The sequence below is a fragment of the Odontesthes bonariensis genome, chromosome 12 (genome assembly GCF_027942865.1).
Source record: "Odontesthes bonariensis isolate fOdoBon6 chromosome 12, fOdoBon6.hap1, whole genome shotgun sequence".
Lineage (NCBI taxonomy): Eukaryota > Metazoa > Chordata > Actinopteri > Atheriniformes > Atherinopsidae > Odontesthes > Odontesthes bonariensis.
The window spans coordinates 29,793,696-29,809,944 of record NC_134517.1 but is presented as its reverse complement, the minus strand read 5'-3'; the positions used below and the strand labels follow the sequence as shown (position 1 = coordinate 29,809,944).

Here is a 16,249-nt window from a genome sequence, read left to right as displayed (position 1 = left end):
ATATTCACCTTTTTATTATTGGGATTAACATTTCAGTGTTGATGAATGATGCTTCCTCTGTCCCGTGTCGAAACTTGTGTTTAAGATTGAAAAGAATACGACATCAAATAGTTTCTCAGGGAACGTTTGACATGAATCCAGTTCAGCATTTCAAAAATTATTTTGGCTTAGACTTCAAATAAAGGGAACATTGGTATAGAAATAAATTATGGAAGCAACACAGTCCTGAACAACAACATAAAAAACACAAAAATGGCATCAAAGCACCAACCTGACAAGACTCCAGTTCTTCTAAATATCCATATTTAATATCTTTAACTGTTTGGACACTTTTTGTTTGTTGTTTGTCTCCTCATCACATTCTTTAAGTTGATAATTCTTTGAATTTTTGAGGAGGCTCTAATTTGATTCTATATTTACTTTGGGATTTAATCCAGAATCCAAGAGAATGTTGATGTTAATCTAACAAATATTACTTATTCTCTTCTTCCAAGACACTTAAAACTAGTTGCTAATGTTCATGTAGTTAGAGCAAACCTTCTTAATAGGGTAGACCTGGTGTATGATCTTGTATTGACTTTCTTTTATTAGATTTAACGCGTTTCTATGGGAGAAACCATGTTGAATTCCTATTTATGTTGTGGAAAAAATGACAATTTCACTCAGTTTTCTCTTGGAGTGATCTTCCTTTTGCTATATATGAAATTTCTGATGTATTTACAGGAACATTTGTGACTTTTAAAGCTATTCTTTGAATGCCTACTGTCCTGATATGATACGAACAGGTTGGAATCCTTTATAAGAAAGGGGGGAAGATTGAAGAACTCATAGTTTTAAGCCTCCTCATAATGGGGAAAATTGCCAGAATAACTATATTTTTGTCTATCCATTAAGTAAATAGAATAGTTTATTGGTTTGTTTATGGGTTTGTTGTTTCATATGATAGTTTTAAAAAGGAGGAGTTACAGGAATAAGTTTTTCTTCAGATGAAATTTAGGTCGTGGTAGTCCTCCCATCTAACATGATGTGGTATTAAGTTGGTATTTTCGTTTAAATGTGTTTTTTACATCCACAAAGTCAACAATGTCCAAGCGACCCCTGTAATAATCTTTATTTAATTGGTGGTCTTTATTTTTCCTAATAAACCGGAATATTTGTCACTTCTTTGCAAAGGGATTGATGAATATATGAAGAGAGGGCAAAGTAGAGACATGTCGAGAGAAACAGACTATTTTACTCAATAGGACTCTGCCTAGTAACGGCAAATCTCTTTAAAACCCAGTTTTAAACATTTTAAGACTTTCTTAGTTTGGGTTTTGAGTTATTTTTCTCGTTTTTTCTTTATATTTTCATTCTTGACACATTTCCCCCTCAGTGCTCTAGCAGCACCGCGTGAGTCCAGATCGCGTTTCGGTGACGTCGTCCAGAGATGATCCAATCAGAACGACGAATGCGAACTAGCCGTTGATGACGGCGCTATGGTTTTATTTTTTTCTGGACATCCTCTGGTCGGCCACCATTTTGGGAGTCAAAACGCCTAACAAACAGCAGCGCGCACCTCCCACGCCTCTCCGTGGCCCTACTATGGTTCACACATGTGTGGTGGCAGGCTGTAGGAACAGAAGGACGCCAGGCACCACCCTATCTTTCTACCGTTTCCCCCGGGACTCCGAGAGGAAGCAGCGCTGGATAGCTGCCGTGAACCGGGAGGGTTGGGTCCCGAACGACGGCAGTCGGCTGTGTAGTACTCACTTCATCTCAGGTATGACTGCAGTACAACTCTGGAGTCATAGCCCCCCCTCCCATCCCCAGTGGTTATTCTGATCCAGTGATGCAACCCCAAATTCTGCTAAATATACTGCCACAGTAGAAATGCACAAGAAATTCAACAACAAAGTATGTCTTAGGTTGCATGTTTATAGCTGATAGTAACAACATTACACATTCAAAGAGATTTCTTGCTTACTTAACAGCATTTAAGTTTTCTTTTTCACCTGAATTAAATTTATCTTTTTTAAAAAAAATCAAATACATCAAACTCTGTCTCATTGTGTATTTCACCATCAAAAACTGCCATCCGTGTGCAGAAAATGCTGTAAAAGTTTGTGTTTCAGGTGGAGATTCAAACCATTGGCTTTAGTTTTTGGTGTTAAGTTCTAGGAAGAGTTTGATTAAATTGTTTCTATAGGGTAACAGGTGGCATAATTGTGACAAAATGATTCGTATTTTTCTACTTTGATCAGCCTGTAGTTTACTCTTGTGTTGCAACTTTATCTTAGATTTTAGCCCTGCCAAAAATGAAAGAAATAATTGCTCAGTCATTGAATTATCTACACAGTTTACAGAGTTTTGCAAAACATAAAAAAAATTAAAAAAAACCTTGAGCTTGCACCTTAAATGTGTTTGTTCAAGTTTTTGTGGTTGTAGTGCCATATTTCCTAATAAATACTTCCACTATCTGTCACAGAGAGTGATTAAGGGTAAGATAAGCTTAGGTATGCATTGCAATACTAGTAGCTTAGTGATACACTGCTGTTTGATTCATCAGTATAATATTCACATCCTCATTGAGCAGATACAACACTTAGGAATATTAAACAATCATAACTGGCCCTATAAATTCCACCCACAAGAAGTCTTTGTATGAAACTCTGCAGCCTAACTTGTTGCTGTTTTAACTGAGGTTATGATCAGGTGGCTGTGAGGGGGAAACATGCTTCAGTTTTTCTGTACTCTCCTTATTTTCCACATGCAGGTAAACAGGTAAAGAACCCACGTTCCCCAGATTATGTTCCTTCTGTGTTCACGACAGCTCCCTTATCCCCAGAGATGAAGGAGCCCGGTGCCTTGGAGATTCTGGACAAACAGGAGGCGCGCGTGGAGGCGGCCAACGCCTTGCTGTTCCTCCAGGGCCAGGGCCGGTCTGCGGCTGATGATCCGCGCCAAGAAGAGCGACCTGGAGAGAGGGAGCGAGAGGACCTCGTGGAGGATAGTGCTTCATCTTCCCTCAGCACCGATGAAGACGACGACGACAAAGAACCTCTAAATAACTGTAAGAGAGGAAAGTTTGCTCAGGCGTCTGATGTGCCTGTTAACTTTGATGACACCCTGAAAGCACTGAAGAAGGAGAACCAGTTTCTCAAGGAGTCTGTGGAGAAAATGTCCCTCTCTGAGAACTCTCTAAGGAACGATGCGGAGAAAGTCAAGTTTTACACTGGTTTGCCAAACTACTTCGTCTTGGAGACGGTCATGTGGCTGCTGGCTCCTCACATGGACGGGATGAAGAACGTTAAGCTGTCAAAGTTCCAGCAGCTTTTGCTGACGCTCATGCGTCTCCGTCTGGACCTCCGGAATCAAGACCTGGCCTACCGCTTTGGAGCGAAAGTCGGCACGGTAACCAGAACGGTACACCGGATGGTCAACATCATGTCCTCCACGCTGGTGCCAACAGCTGTCTTCTGGCCCTCCAGAGCTGAGCTCCGTAAAAATCTGCCAGCGTCTCTGCGCGCCTCCCACCCGGACTGCGCCGTCATCATAGACTGTTTCACCGTGCCTTTTGAGGAGGAGCAACCGCAGGGGGGGCTCTCAGGCCCTCATGGGGTGGGCTCAAGCTGTAATACGTTAAAGTATCTGATCGGCGTGGCTCCACAAGGCGTTGTCACCTTTGTCTCCAGGGGCGTGATGGGAAACGTCAGCGATAAGAGCCTCGCCGAGGGTTGTGGATTTCTATGCAAGCTGCTCCCGGGCGACGTCGTGTTGGCGACTCGCAATCTGGACATTGGCGAGTCTGTGGCGGCACGCGGAGCCCTGTTTAAAATCGCCGGCGCCTGCCAAGAGGAAGGGTGTGGGAGATCAGAGGGCTCGCCCCCGCCTGATACGGCGTCTGAGACGACGAGTGTGCAGAGGCATGTGGAGAGGGTAATCTCCATGGTGAAGCGGAGGTACGCCATGCTCACAGGCCCCGTGGAGAGCCCCTTCACTTCAGCCTCCGAGCGCACGTCCACCCTCTCAACCTTTGATAAGATTGTGCAAGTCGCTTGTGCCTTAAACAACCTGTGCATCTCTGCTGCTCCACTCGAGTGATTTGCACTAAATAACTTTTGCTCCTTTTAATGCTGTAATACATAATTACCACGTTATCTAGGTCATGTTATTCCTGGCAGTCGTTGCACTTCCTCCCAATCCCACACCGCTGCAATGTAAAGTCGTCAACGTCACGCAGCTCCTCTGGCACAGAAGCTTTTTAGGCTTTGGATAACAAAGAAATGTCTTTTTGTTACACTTCTGTGAATGCAGAATTCAGTTTGGGTGGTGCAGGGAGTCTGCGAGTCTGTTTGTTCATCTCTAAGAAACACTGACCTAACTGACTACACCCTCCTTCTGTTGCAGAAAAAAAGACGTGTGTCTTTTTTAAACCAGCGGCTCATGCAGCGTAAACATGTACGTGACACTCGTTACGATAACAAAAAGCCTGAAATGCATCGCACCTCCTCGAGAAGAGTCTAGGCTTCCTGTTTGATGCAGAAAGACAGAAACAGGAGGTGCTTTATGGGTCTAAATTTACCTTTCTTGACTAACTCGCTTCTATGCCAGCCAGGTAGATTTGACAACAATGGAGCGAATCCCAGAAGGGACGATTGGCACAGAAAGACATTCCACCCACAGCCCAGTTTACCACCCCTATAGCCAGAGTATAGCCAGAGTATAGCCAGGTATCACTTTCTGCTGAAGGAACTCATTTCCAGGATATTGCAGAAATCTTCTGCAGTGTTAACTTTTCTTTAAGAAGAATAATCCTTCCTGAAGAAAGTTGAACTGGAAGTGTCCAACACAGGCTGTGAACAATGATGTCATCATTTACAATGCTTTCCAGCGTTTTTAGCCCAAACCCTTTGGTTTAAAAAGTATATCTTTGTGCTGGTAAGAAGCAAAGAATTTGAGCAAGAAGCAGCGCCGTCATACGCTGGGATCTGAGCTCCAAATCTGTTCCTCTCAAGTCATTTAAAGGTGCGTCATAAGAGGAATGGTCTGGTGTGTTTATGAGGTATTGTTTCTCATCGGTTTGGTTCTGTAACCGATTTTTGGGGGCATGAATACATCCCACAGTTAGTTACCCAGAAACTGAAGTGCATTTTAGACGTTTGTTAAATTAAGCTGGAATGCATGTGGTAACTAAAACCGAGAAATCTGCACCCTGTTGGTCTTGTGTCGTCCTGCATTGCTGGTGCCTTATTTTGCAAAGTTTTTACCAATCAGACTTTGTTTTCTACAGATATTTATGTTTTTTGCACCTTATAACATGCTTTAGACCCACTTCTGGTTTGGTACTTTAGCCAGATGTGCAAAAACAATCATCTAGACTATGTAATGTAATCTACTAATCTTTATTTCTAGCCATTGTTATTTAAGCTTCTGCCGTTTAATGCTTATAAATTGGTGATTCTTGCACTTTGTTTAAAGGCTTAAGATGAATTGGAAAAGGTCTTTCACATGGTGTGAAGGTTGCTCCAACAACAAACCTCAGTTCAGGAAGTGAGCTTTAACAGGTGTTGCTTCCCAGTCATTAGCAGTGCCTTCTGTTCTCTGGCACATCCAAAGATGGCCACGCGTCCTTCCTAACCAGTTACATTTTCTTTCACTGATAAAGTATGCACAACGGGGCTTCCTTCTGCTTGTGATCCCTTTTTCAGTTGTTGAGGCGTGGATTAATCAGCAGCACTGTAGTTGATGTGTTTACTCACTGGTGCATGTGTGCTTCCTTTCTTTCGTAGCTGTTTACACACCACGATGATGTCTGCAAACTGTTGGTTAAATGTTAAATTAAATGTTTTTTGTCAGTAGAGTTTCTGCTTGACTTGGTAAGAAATACCAGGTGCTGCTGCTCCTGAGAGCACAGGATGCGGCGCCTCTTCTGTACAAGAGGATCGTTATCAGATGAGACTGAATTCCAGTGTTACGAGGAAAATATTTGAAGTCGGTGGTGGTTAAATCTGTTATGTTGTGTCTATTTGTTACACCATGTACTGTTTTCCTTTTTTTTCTTACAGTTGCATGTGTTTACATGATGAGTAACCTCTAAAGGTTTGTTTTGTTTCTCCTCTAATATTGCTCCTGTGACTAAAAAATTAAAGTTTAAGAAATGCTACGTCCTTTTGCTACTTCCTCAGTACTTTAAAATGTTAGTTTTGTGTCCGTATGTGCCGTTTCTCTTCTTTGTGTTTTACTTTAAGACTTTGGGGGATTGATTTGCTTTCACATTCATTCTTAATCCTTGATTGATTGGCAAAGATTCCCTCAGGGTTCAGAGAGGAGTAGACTGAATAATGTAATGTACTGATAGCGTTTAATTTATGAAAGGGAGAAAAATGCTGTGGAGGAGGCTCCACCTTGAGAATGTGCGGTCAGAGAGGAGGGAAAAGGAGGACGTCTCACTCCGTTGCTTTCTAAAATCACTGAGGAGAATTTTAAAATGCAGATCAGAGGATTCTGGCAGGATTTATCATATTCCCACACATTAACACGTGCCCTTAATATTGATTCAAACTATAACAAAAAAAAAAGATGAATACAAGACTATTCGAGAGTAATCTAATCAGTCATTTTCCTGAGGTGTAAATATTTTTAGGTGTAAATATGTGTGTACTATCCTCTCTACCTGGCATAAACTTTCAATAATCGATAATCGGACAATATATTTATTGTGTGATTTTTAAAAAGAAAAAATCGCAAAACAAATGCTCAACATGCGCTCAGCAAAAGCAAAGCCGCAGAGTGACTCCTCCTGCTCGCGATAGACGATCTGCGGCCGTGCTGACGTTCGTTGGTCCGTCACGTGACCCATGGAATGTTAACAATGCAGCGAGTGTCCAACTTTGTGCTGCATTTCTGATCCTGCCTTGAGTCTGGGGAGAAAATGGAGGCTCATTTCATCTCATTTACTCAGTTGTTCCGTCTTCGCTGAGCTCCTCCGCGGTGTCTACGCGCCCAGCAGCCGAGAAACGGATTTTAAAAGTCGCCGTTTGACGGGATTTACTCCCCAAACTTGAGTTATTCGTGCTACTTCTATCACATGGTAAGTTGAGTTACTTTTTTTGGGGAGGGGAGTGGTGGTGGGACTTACTTCTACGACTTGTTGCTGAGGAAAAGGCTCTATAACGGGTGTGTTACAGTAAGTGGTTACTGAAAGGAAATCTTTTCCCCCCCACTCTGTTAGTTTATAGTGTATTTAGGTGAACGGGGCTGCTTCCATATGTTTTTTCCTGCACAGGAATGCGGTGCTGCCCCCAGCCCTGCCCGGGGTACAGTGAAGAAGGCCACGGAGCGTTAAAACAGGGGTTTCCAAATGTTTCCGTGTCCAGGGGCCCCTCTGGCAAAAGCTCTAATGCTCATATTCATCCGTTTTTTTCCGCTGTTTTAAAACGTTATCAGGCAAATAGTCATTTTTGCACAATATGTTCTGGTCCAAGTTGAAGTTATTGATAGTTTTTTTTGGGTCAAGCTTACTGTAAAGCAGCACTGGAAGTGATCAGGAAAATACAGTAGCACTTATTTCAGTGATTTAATTTTATTTCTACAACAAGACTGCTACATAACTCTTTTAAATTCCTCATTTAATCTTATTGGAAGAAAAGGGCAATTTTTTTTATTTATTTATTTATTTGAATTTGCAAGTTTAGCTCGGTTTCATCGCACAGTGCGTGTTTTGTGCGTCTCATCCAGGTGTGTTACTACGACTCCCTCCCACTCAGACTCACTTGCATTTTGTTTGATTGAGCAGTTGCTCATCACACGCAGGTGTTTGAGCTCAGCATGAGAGCAGAGTGTTGTCAGGCACCACAGCTGGATCTCATGCTTCCAGGATGTTTAGATGCATCCCAACAGTGCAGATGCTGGCAGATGTTGGCTGTATTTATTCACATAGGAGCTTGATGAAATTGTGGATGAGAGCTGCTGTGATGATAGATGGATGCAGGTACACTATTTTTTTTTTTTTTTAATGTCCTTTCTGTTTAAAAATCTAAGCGCAGCAGATGGGAAGAAAGCCAGCAAAGTCGTACACATTCACTCTCACAACTACAGAAACCTTGACGGTTGTCTCTGCCTGTGCATTTTTTGGCTCCAGCAGCTTTCCCTTTTTGGAAGTTGTCTTTATTCATCTTCCTCTGCAACTTCTCAGATGCAACGGAAACATTACTTCTCTTTTAGCCCTTATTCTGCAAGCTGCACTTGCTGCTGAATGTTCTGCGCACACTTATTTTTAAAGCCGACTACCCGATTCTGAACCGAACAACTGGTGGCCATGATATGAACTGCTGGCAGAAAGTTGCAGTGGTTCAGACGTTTCGTTGGGTGGTTGCACCTTTTTAAAGACTTCTTCCAGTTTAGAGTCGAGTCAGAGTAGAGTTGAGGGTTAAGATTGTATTGGTTTGTGTTAAGTATGAGACAGTGTTTGCAGATGTGTGTACAACTTGTGGTTTCCTGGATAGTAATATCTTACATATCTTTTTTTTTTTTTTTCTTCTCTTGTAAATGTCTAGAAAAAGATTCCCCGCCCTGCTACAGCTTATATCCAGACACCAATCTTGGTTTTTGGTTTATTTTGGTCAGCACAGACTGTCCCATGATTCAGGGGTGGTATTTTACTTGTAGTTACTTGTGGAATGGAATGCTCATTGCTCGGACAAGGCGCCTAAAGCGTCACAGGAATGGCAGCAAGAGATCCCAGAGATGGGGAAACATTTATGCTGCCTGGCCCCACATCACCCGCCGTCCAGCTATATTTAAAAAAGGAGAGAAAAGAAAATGTGTTTTAGTCTGTACAGAGTTTTATCTGTGCAAACAGTGAGAGCTGTGTCTTTCTTAGAAATGGCCCTAAGGGATGGAGACCGTCATGGAGGAGGCATGAGCTTTTTGTTTGGCTGCGGTTCTGGGTGATGAGGCAGAGATCATTACAACTGTATGATCTTGTTTTTTACTCGTCTTTATGCAGATGATCACATCGTCTCATTAGCCTTAAATTTACTCTTTGTAAATTGTTGTTATTCTTCGTTTTCCCTTAGCGCAAACACACACGTGAGTCTTTTGGTTGGTGTAACAGTACCCACCATTGAAAGCATAATTTGCCAGTTGAGAAAAGAAGATCTGACCCACTAAACCAAAGGGAAACCAGTTTACATGGCTGAATGTTAGGTTTGGTCTCCACAAAGATGGTTTTTATTAATGCAGCATCCAAAAACTATCAGTAAAGTAGGCATTCTTAGGGATAACCCTTCTTCCACATGTGTTCACGAAAGAAATCGGGTATAAAAAAAGCATGTTACCATGGAAAAGAAAGAACATCTACATCTTGTGTTTGCTTTTTTAGCTTTTGGCTTATCTGAGGCTTTAAAACTGAAATTGATTAAACTTGATCTGCTTTAGCTCAGTTTGTAGCTCGACTGAAGGATGAGCCATTTCTTTGCTTTTCATGGCGTCTCCATCTGGTACTCTTGGCCGCCTTGATAACTCCTTTCTCACCTGGAACTCCTGCGGTTGAAGCTGAAAATAAAAAATGAGACATTTCTCAAACCTTTTAGAGGCAGACCGGTCCACATTCATGGCAGATACCAAAATAAAAGCTTGGAGCGAGCCCAGCTGCTGTTTCCACAGTGTGATGATGCAGTTTTAGTTGTTAATGATATTTGCAACCTTTACTTTGTTGGCATGTGATTAAATTTAACATCAATCGAGTCTTTCAGCACATGGCAGCTTCCACAGACGGATAATTCTGATACACAAACCCAAACGCCATCATCGTAAAGTCCCTTTGAGTGTTCCTTATAATAAACTTATCAGCTGATTTAGCTGTTGTGTTGGCAGGGAGTTAATTAATGCCACAGTGAAAACAGCGATGCTGACATCATTGTCTCCCATTTAGTTAGGCTATTTGTCTCTCAGCTCTCACGTATTTGTTAAAATGTGGTAACAAGCTGCAGTTGTCCAGCAACACAGCTCAGTTCCACTTCTCATGTAGACAGGAAGTTTAAGTGATGCGGGATAAAACGGACCACAAACAACACTTAAAGGCATGATTCATCAGTCGCGTATTTCATGCCTGTAGTCACTCGTCCTGGTATGAGCACAGAAAAAGTCTCAAATATGTGGAATCATTCATTTGGAGGAAGACATTCCTTCGACTAATCAGTCATTTTTATGTGTCAGAGTAATTGTCAGGTGGAATTCCTTCACCGATTCACCTGCCAACCAAAATCTTTGAAACGGGACCAGATCCATGAAAGCAGATGTTGTTTATGCATGTCTGAAACCGCCAGAGGTTGCATCTACCAGAACGACCTTGTTGGTTATAAATCAGATGAGTATCTGGACGAATGAGAATCCGCAGCTCACGTGTCGGCTTCATTCAGCGCGGTTACACGCGCGGATGCGTCGGGCTAAGGTTGCAGCTGGAATGGAGCGTTTCACAGGACCACCGTCCACGAGTCTGTGCCAGGCGGCCTGCTGTTTCTGCTCTCTGTGGGAGGTCACCGTGCATGCGAGTAAAGCCAAGTTCACTGCACGGACGCCATCTTTGAGCTGCTTGGGTGTCGGGTTTGTCAGGTGAAGCTGTGGTTGGTAAAGCAGGATTTTATTAGAGCAGAGCGACCGTGTGAAAATGCGGTTTTCAGGAGCTTGATTTCAGACAGACGTGGATTTCAAGCCCCTTAACTTTATGGCTTTTAACCCAGCATGAGACTGTTTCTGTTATTGTTTTAATATTGTTATTGTTTATTATTGTTTTTACATTGTTCTTATGTTTTATGCCTTATATTTCGTGTTGTTACTCATGTACAGCCACGGCTGTTTTAAAGGGCTTTATAAATAAAGTTGAGTTCAGTTGAGAATTTCAAAGGTGGGGTTTGGTCGGTCTTACTGTTACACCAGCGTTAAATATCCTCGTGCTTGGTTCTGTTCAGCCGGCAAAGTGAGAGTTTACTCAGAGGAACCCAAAGAAAAGAAGGAAGGATGCAACTTTTGAGGGGAAAAAAACCCCCCAAAGAAATGGAGGGTTAAAATGGCCTCCTTTCATCTTCTGGCATTTTTTTCCACTTAACAAACTCTTAACTCAGCTGACTTCTGGGGACGTCCCATCCATCACTGTCGTAACGGGCCGCAGTGTTGTTTCATGTGTGACTGAGACCACACCTGCACGTTTTCACCTAAATGAATGAATACAGTCTGCCAGAGAGCATCTTTTCTACCAGAGAAATGTAAAATAAAGAAAACAGCCGGCTGGTTCTCAAGCTTCTGAAGCTGAAAGTTAGAGGGAGAATAGTTTGGGGGGAGCCCAGTATGGTGCTGACCATAATTTAGTACGAGGATGGCATGCAAGACGGGTCCTCTCTGTGATTAGCAAATAGTTCTATTAACCTCTGCCCTGCTGTCTTCTTAATTTCAACATATTTCTTTAACATGATTGATGCCAACGGACTATTCCACCTCTGATTGGCCAGCTGTCAAATGGGGGCCAGGGGCAAAGAGTTAAGTGCTACTAAATACACGGTAGTTGCTGTGATTATTGAGCCAAACAGACAGTTAAGATAAAAACTGTGAGCGAACATGGTGTTTTACTGCATTCAACCTGTGGAAAATCGTGTCATTGAGGAGCTGAATGTCCCAGAATGGTCTTTTTATATATGTTGTGCATTTAATTGGACTACTTTCCATGTAGCCAAGAAGCACAGGAACAGAATAGATTGAAGTATTAACCAACTCAGCCCTCTTTTAGCCTGTCACCGTTGGATTATTTCTGCTTAATCTGTAGCGTCGCACAACAAATCAATTGGTAGCAAATTGGTGCCTCATTAAGCGGCAAGTTGGAAATCCTTTTCTGCTTTACGTGCACATGAAATGAATCCTTGTGGATTTTTCTCCGTCACCGGCTTCTTCTTCTTCTTCTGTAAACGGTCCAGCTGGGTATCACTACTGACTTCCTGAATCGATTAATTTCCAATTTAGACTGTCGTGATCCATTTATATATCCGATTTGAGTCCATATCGATCAAAATAATTAAGTTTCAGTTGAAATTTGGCTTTGCTATAAAGAGGTTTTCACAGAGTGAAAAGATGGATGTTTTTTGCTCAGGTACATTGTTAAAAAATGTTTGTTTTTCCCAGTTCGAGTGGACAGGTTTCTTCTGTTGCCTTCGGCTCAAATGTGCAGAGTACCTCGGTCAGCCGGAGCCCCGTTCAGTTAGTTTCTGTAACACAATGATGAGATTCTTCTTCTTATATCAGTCCGGTTTTAGGCAGCCTTTTAAAATAAATGTTAATCCAATTCAAATCGTACCAAATGTAACTCAGACTAACCTAACCTGATGATGTGGTTTCAATTTGAGTTTCTAGTCTTTTTATTTGACCCGTAAGCGACAGAAGAAGAGCCGACAAAGAATAATCACAAGTGACAGCATGCATCTTGTTTGTTGTTCAGATGTCCAGAACTGTTGGTCTGGGATGTGATGAATTAACAGTGTTTAAGGGGAGGTCCAGTGAGTCCGGCCTCCCCATAGGGGGGGTCCGCACTGTTTAAGGGGAGGTCCAGTGAGGAAATATCACATTTGTTATCCAAAGAATAACTCGCATGTTCATGTTGTGGTTGGTGAGCTAGATTTCTGGGAATAATGTTTCTTTTCCCAAAGTCAGAGCCTGATACCTTTGGACAGACTATTTATGTATTTAGTGCTTTATAGATATGTCAGACAGCAGCTGGAGGTTATCTTGGCTCAGTTGGAAAGTGTGCATGGGATCAAACAACTGAACCGAGATCCTGTTGGCATCCAGGAATTTAGGAAAAAGTGGAAATAGTGGAGTGTTGTCCAGACTTTATCTGAGCGGATGCCTGACTTTCCCAGGCTTTGGAAACTCCCGTCTCTAAGGTGGGAAAATGTGGAGATGGTGAATGATTAGAAACGCTTTATCACTGCGAACTTTGGATTTTTTTCCCGCAGAAATGAACCTTTCGCCTTGTGGCACTGGATGAAAGTGTTTCACCTCGGTCCTCACGTGAAGCCCCTGACAGGAACATGTGCACACATTCCACCGGTCATCCCATCTGCTCCAGCGGAGTAACGCTGTTGTGGCAGAATTTGGAGTATGTTCCCCCACTTAAGATTGTCAGGTGGTGTTAAATATCTGATGGCAGGGGAGCGTCCCAGGCAGAGGGGCTGGTGAGGGGAGGGGGGCTGATTGGTTCTGACCTCCTGCCGAGCGCTGCGCTCGCAGAGGGGTGTTCACCGATGACCACGCTGCATAACTATTCAGTGACAGGGGCTCAGTTGTGCAACTGTAGCTATCCATTGATGGGGTGTGGAGGTGGGGAAGGTGGAGTTTTATGACCACTGGCATTCCTGAATTATGCACAAGGTATGCACCAAGCGCTTGTGCACTACCGGCAGGGAATTTGACTCCCAGGCTTCCAGGTAATAATAGTCTCAAACTGGTCCCAAGTGCTGGTTGTGACATTTTGTGACCACCGGCAACATTTTTGGAATTCCATTTCTCTAACCTTATATTACACCAGAATGTTTGAGGGTTATTGTCAACGTTTCTGTGCCACTTCTGCATCTGTCGCATCAGTTAAAGCCCAGCATTCAGTTGCTCTGGATGCAAACTGCTCTGCATGTGCTCCGATTGAAAAAAAAATAAGACAAATACGACCACAGTCTCCTCGTTCTCACTGCATCTCTTCCTCCGCAGGCGCAGATTGGCATCATCATGTTTTGGCTCCACGGTACCCTGATGAGCGGCTGCATTTCCTGGAATAAGCTGGAACCTGAGCGTTGAAAGGCACACCATGGAATGCCTGTAGCATCCCGCCTTGCCTTCTTCCACCCCACCAACATCAGCTGAATTCAGAAACACAAAGTGAGACGCCAACGACTGAGGGACACATTGGACGTCCCCTAAATCTGTGCTCTGATCTTCTCTCCCGGAGGCTCTTTTTTTATCTATTTAGGTCGGCCAGTGTGAGAGGGAGCTCTGAGAGTGTAAGGGAGTGAGTGCCAGTTTGTGTGTGTCTCCCTTTTAGAGTAGGTGCCTGCGCTGGGCACGGAGGCCATGAGGCCCAAGACTTTTCCTGCAGCCCCGTACGTGGGCAACACACGGCAGAGGCTTCAGGAGATTAAGGAGGGCCTGAAGCAGCCGGCCAAGCTGGTGAGCCAGGCTCTGCACGGAGGCAGCTCCCGGTCCGAGGGCGGCAGAGGGGCCGACTCCAAGAGCGGGAAAGACACGTCCAGCCGGCAGCAGCAGCTCAGACCCCCGCAGAAGTTCAACAACTACCAGAATGCGCTGCGAGAGATCCGCAAGTCCCTCATGCCCTTCGCCAACGAGTCGGGAGAGGCAGGAGAGGTCAACCGGCAAATGCTGCAGGAACTCGTCAACGCAGGCTGCGACCAGGTGAGCCACGAGGAAAAAAAGTGTTTTTTTTCAGCAATGCAGGTTCCTGCTGTGGTGTCACAGGACAGAGGGTGTGATAGAGCCTCAGTAATTATCTGTTAATTCATTTATTTTCACTCCTTGATAGCTTTGAAAGTAAAAAATGTGCTTTATGTTAAAGTTTTACTGCGAGAAGAAGAGATGGGTGGTGCTTAACGGGACTGTGTTTAAGATACTGCTCGACACACCAGACACATGAAGGTGGCTGTCCGGGCTACATTAAAGCGAACTATCCCTTCAACTACGGCTGGATTGAAACGGACCAATGGTCCCCAGCCGGAAGCAAAACCTGGAGGAAGAAGAAGTAAACTCTGCCCTGTTGCCGTGGCGATATACTTGAGATAAATAGTAAGATGTCACTAGGAGTTGTTTTAGACGGAGCTTGTTGTGAGAAGTTAATTTAAGTGAGTGTAGGTCACGTGAAGACTATTGCTGTGAAGTGGTGGACTCTGTGACGACAGCACTTCTTAGTTGACTCGAGCAGTTTTTGCTGTGTTTTATGTAAAATATAACAGTTTCTGTTGATGTTAATGTGTGTAAGAGGCTAAGATCAGCCAATAGCATCTACAAGTTAATCGCATCATAAGTTTTTGCAGAAGTCTTGGTGTCAGGGAGAGAAAAATTCAAATAGCCTTTTTATGAGGCAAATAAATCTTTTAGTCCTGGTAAAAGGAAGTAAAAGATAAAACATTTTGTGTGGATTAGAAGGTGTGTTTCTGTGTGTGAAAGCCAGAGTTTTATCTGCTCTTAGATGAGCTGCAATACGCTTCGGGATTTCCTGCCGAGTGATTCAGTTATGATGTGGGAACATCAGGTGGAGTTCTCAACTGGGCTGTTTGGCATTTTGTCCTTCGAATGCGAGCGCGCCATCAAACGTCTCCTGAAGAAGGAGGCGGGAGAGCGTTTCCACACTCAGCCTCCAAATGAGTCATGCGGAAGCTGTTAATCAGTGGTCGCTTCACCTCCTGTCTGTTGAAGAATTGGTGTCAAACATTCGACTTTTAAAAGTTACACCTGCGTAGAAATTCACATGATTTTAAGTGACGTCTCTGCATCGGTTGTCGAGAACCTTTCTCCATCCTGGCGTTTGGGAGCTACAGTTGGAGGAGGGATTGCATACCAGACAGTTGTAGTCTAAAAGATTATTAAATGCCAGTGAGGTTCGCTCTGAAACAGGATAACTGAGAACCAATGACTGAGGAAGCTGAGTTTCTGCCTCGGTGCCTTTGCCCACACTGACCGCGCTCTACTTTCTGCAGAACCCTCCAGCTCTCCTCTTTATCGTTGCATTTTCTTTGGAAGCTGCAGAAATGCGTTTTCGAAGGCGTGTTTCAGGGGCGACTCAGCCAGATGATTAAATCACAGATTATCTTAAGAAAATGCAGTCGGTCCAGTTAAGATCTGGTGCGTCTGTGGTTGAAGGCCCTGTGATGAAGCTCGGTATGTGAAGAATGCTCCGCTCAAGCCCATGCATGGCACCATGAAGAAGAGCAGCCAAATTGATTTTTAGGCTTATCACAAACAAAGACCCACTGTTTGTTGAGTTCTTTTGCTGATAGCAGGACCTTTGCTCTGCATCTTCTTCCCACATCTGGACTGACTGTGTGTCCCACCAGCGGACTCATTATTCAAAATCAGCCCGATTTTGTTTCTTTAATTTGCATAAAAATGTTTTTTTTGGTTTTTTTTTAATGGTATAAGAGTAGCTCACAGATCCAGAAAGCCAAGTCTTTGCTGGAAAAATATCCGTTAATTTGTTGTTTCTTGAGTCAAAACATTT

At 43.4% G+C, this 16,249-nt stretch overlaps 2 protein-coding genes across 4 annotated transcripts in view; both read left to right on the top strand.

Annotated features, from left to right (window-relative positions):
- The first annotated feature begins 1,511 nt into the window (after positions 1–1,511).
- On the top strand, positions 1,512–6,138 carry LOC142396878 (uncharacterized). Of its 3 annotated transcripts, none has more exons than XM_075480071.1 (2): positions 1,512–1,762; positions 2,828–6,138. In XM_075480071.1, exons 1-2 carry the CDS (start codon positions 1,585–1,587, stop codon positions 4,081–4,083), a joined length of 1,434 nt encoding a protein of 477 aa, XP_075336186.1. In that variant the 5' UTR covers positions 1,512–1,584; the 3' UTR covers positions 4,084–6,138. The 3 variants fall into 3 exon arrangements, with proteins under 3 accessions (XP_075336186.1, XP_075336184.1, XP_075336183.1); XM_075480069.1 differs by having other exon boundaries at positions 2,813–6,138; XM_075480068.1 differs by having other exon boundaries at positions 2,756–6,138.
- A 718-nt stretch (positions 6,139–6,856) lies between these two features.
- Positions 6,857–16,249, top strand: part of lats2 (large tumor suppressor kinase 2) — a 28,017-nt gene continuing 18,624 nt past the window's right edge. The window contains exons 1-3 of the mRNA XM_075480067.1: positions 6,857–7,072; positions 13,732–13,899; positions 14,063–14,430. Of these exons, the coding sequence (XP_075336182.1) occupies positions 14,092–14,430 (339 nt within the window). The 5' untranslated portion in view covers positions 6,857–7,072; positions 13,732–13,899; positions 14,063–14,091. The remainder of the gene's footprint in view (positions 7,073–13,731; positions 13,900–14,062; positions 14,431–16,249) is intronic.

What these genes read in the sequence shown, in the direction of transcription:
- LOC142396878 (XM_075480068.1), top strand. Translation starts at nt 1,585, where the DNA reads ATGGTTCACACATGTGTGGTGGCAGGCTGTAGGAACAGAAGGACGCCA. An exon ending in TAGTACTCACTTCATCTCAG is followed by an intron (nt 1,763 to 2,755) that starts GTATGACTGCAG and finishes TTCCACATGCAG; the next exon opens with GTAAACAGGTAAAGAACCCA.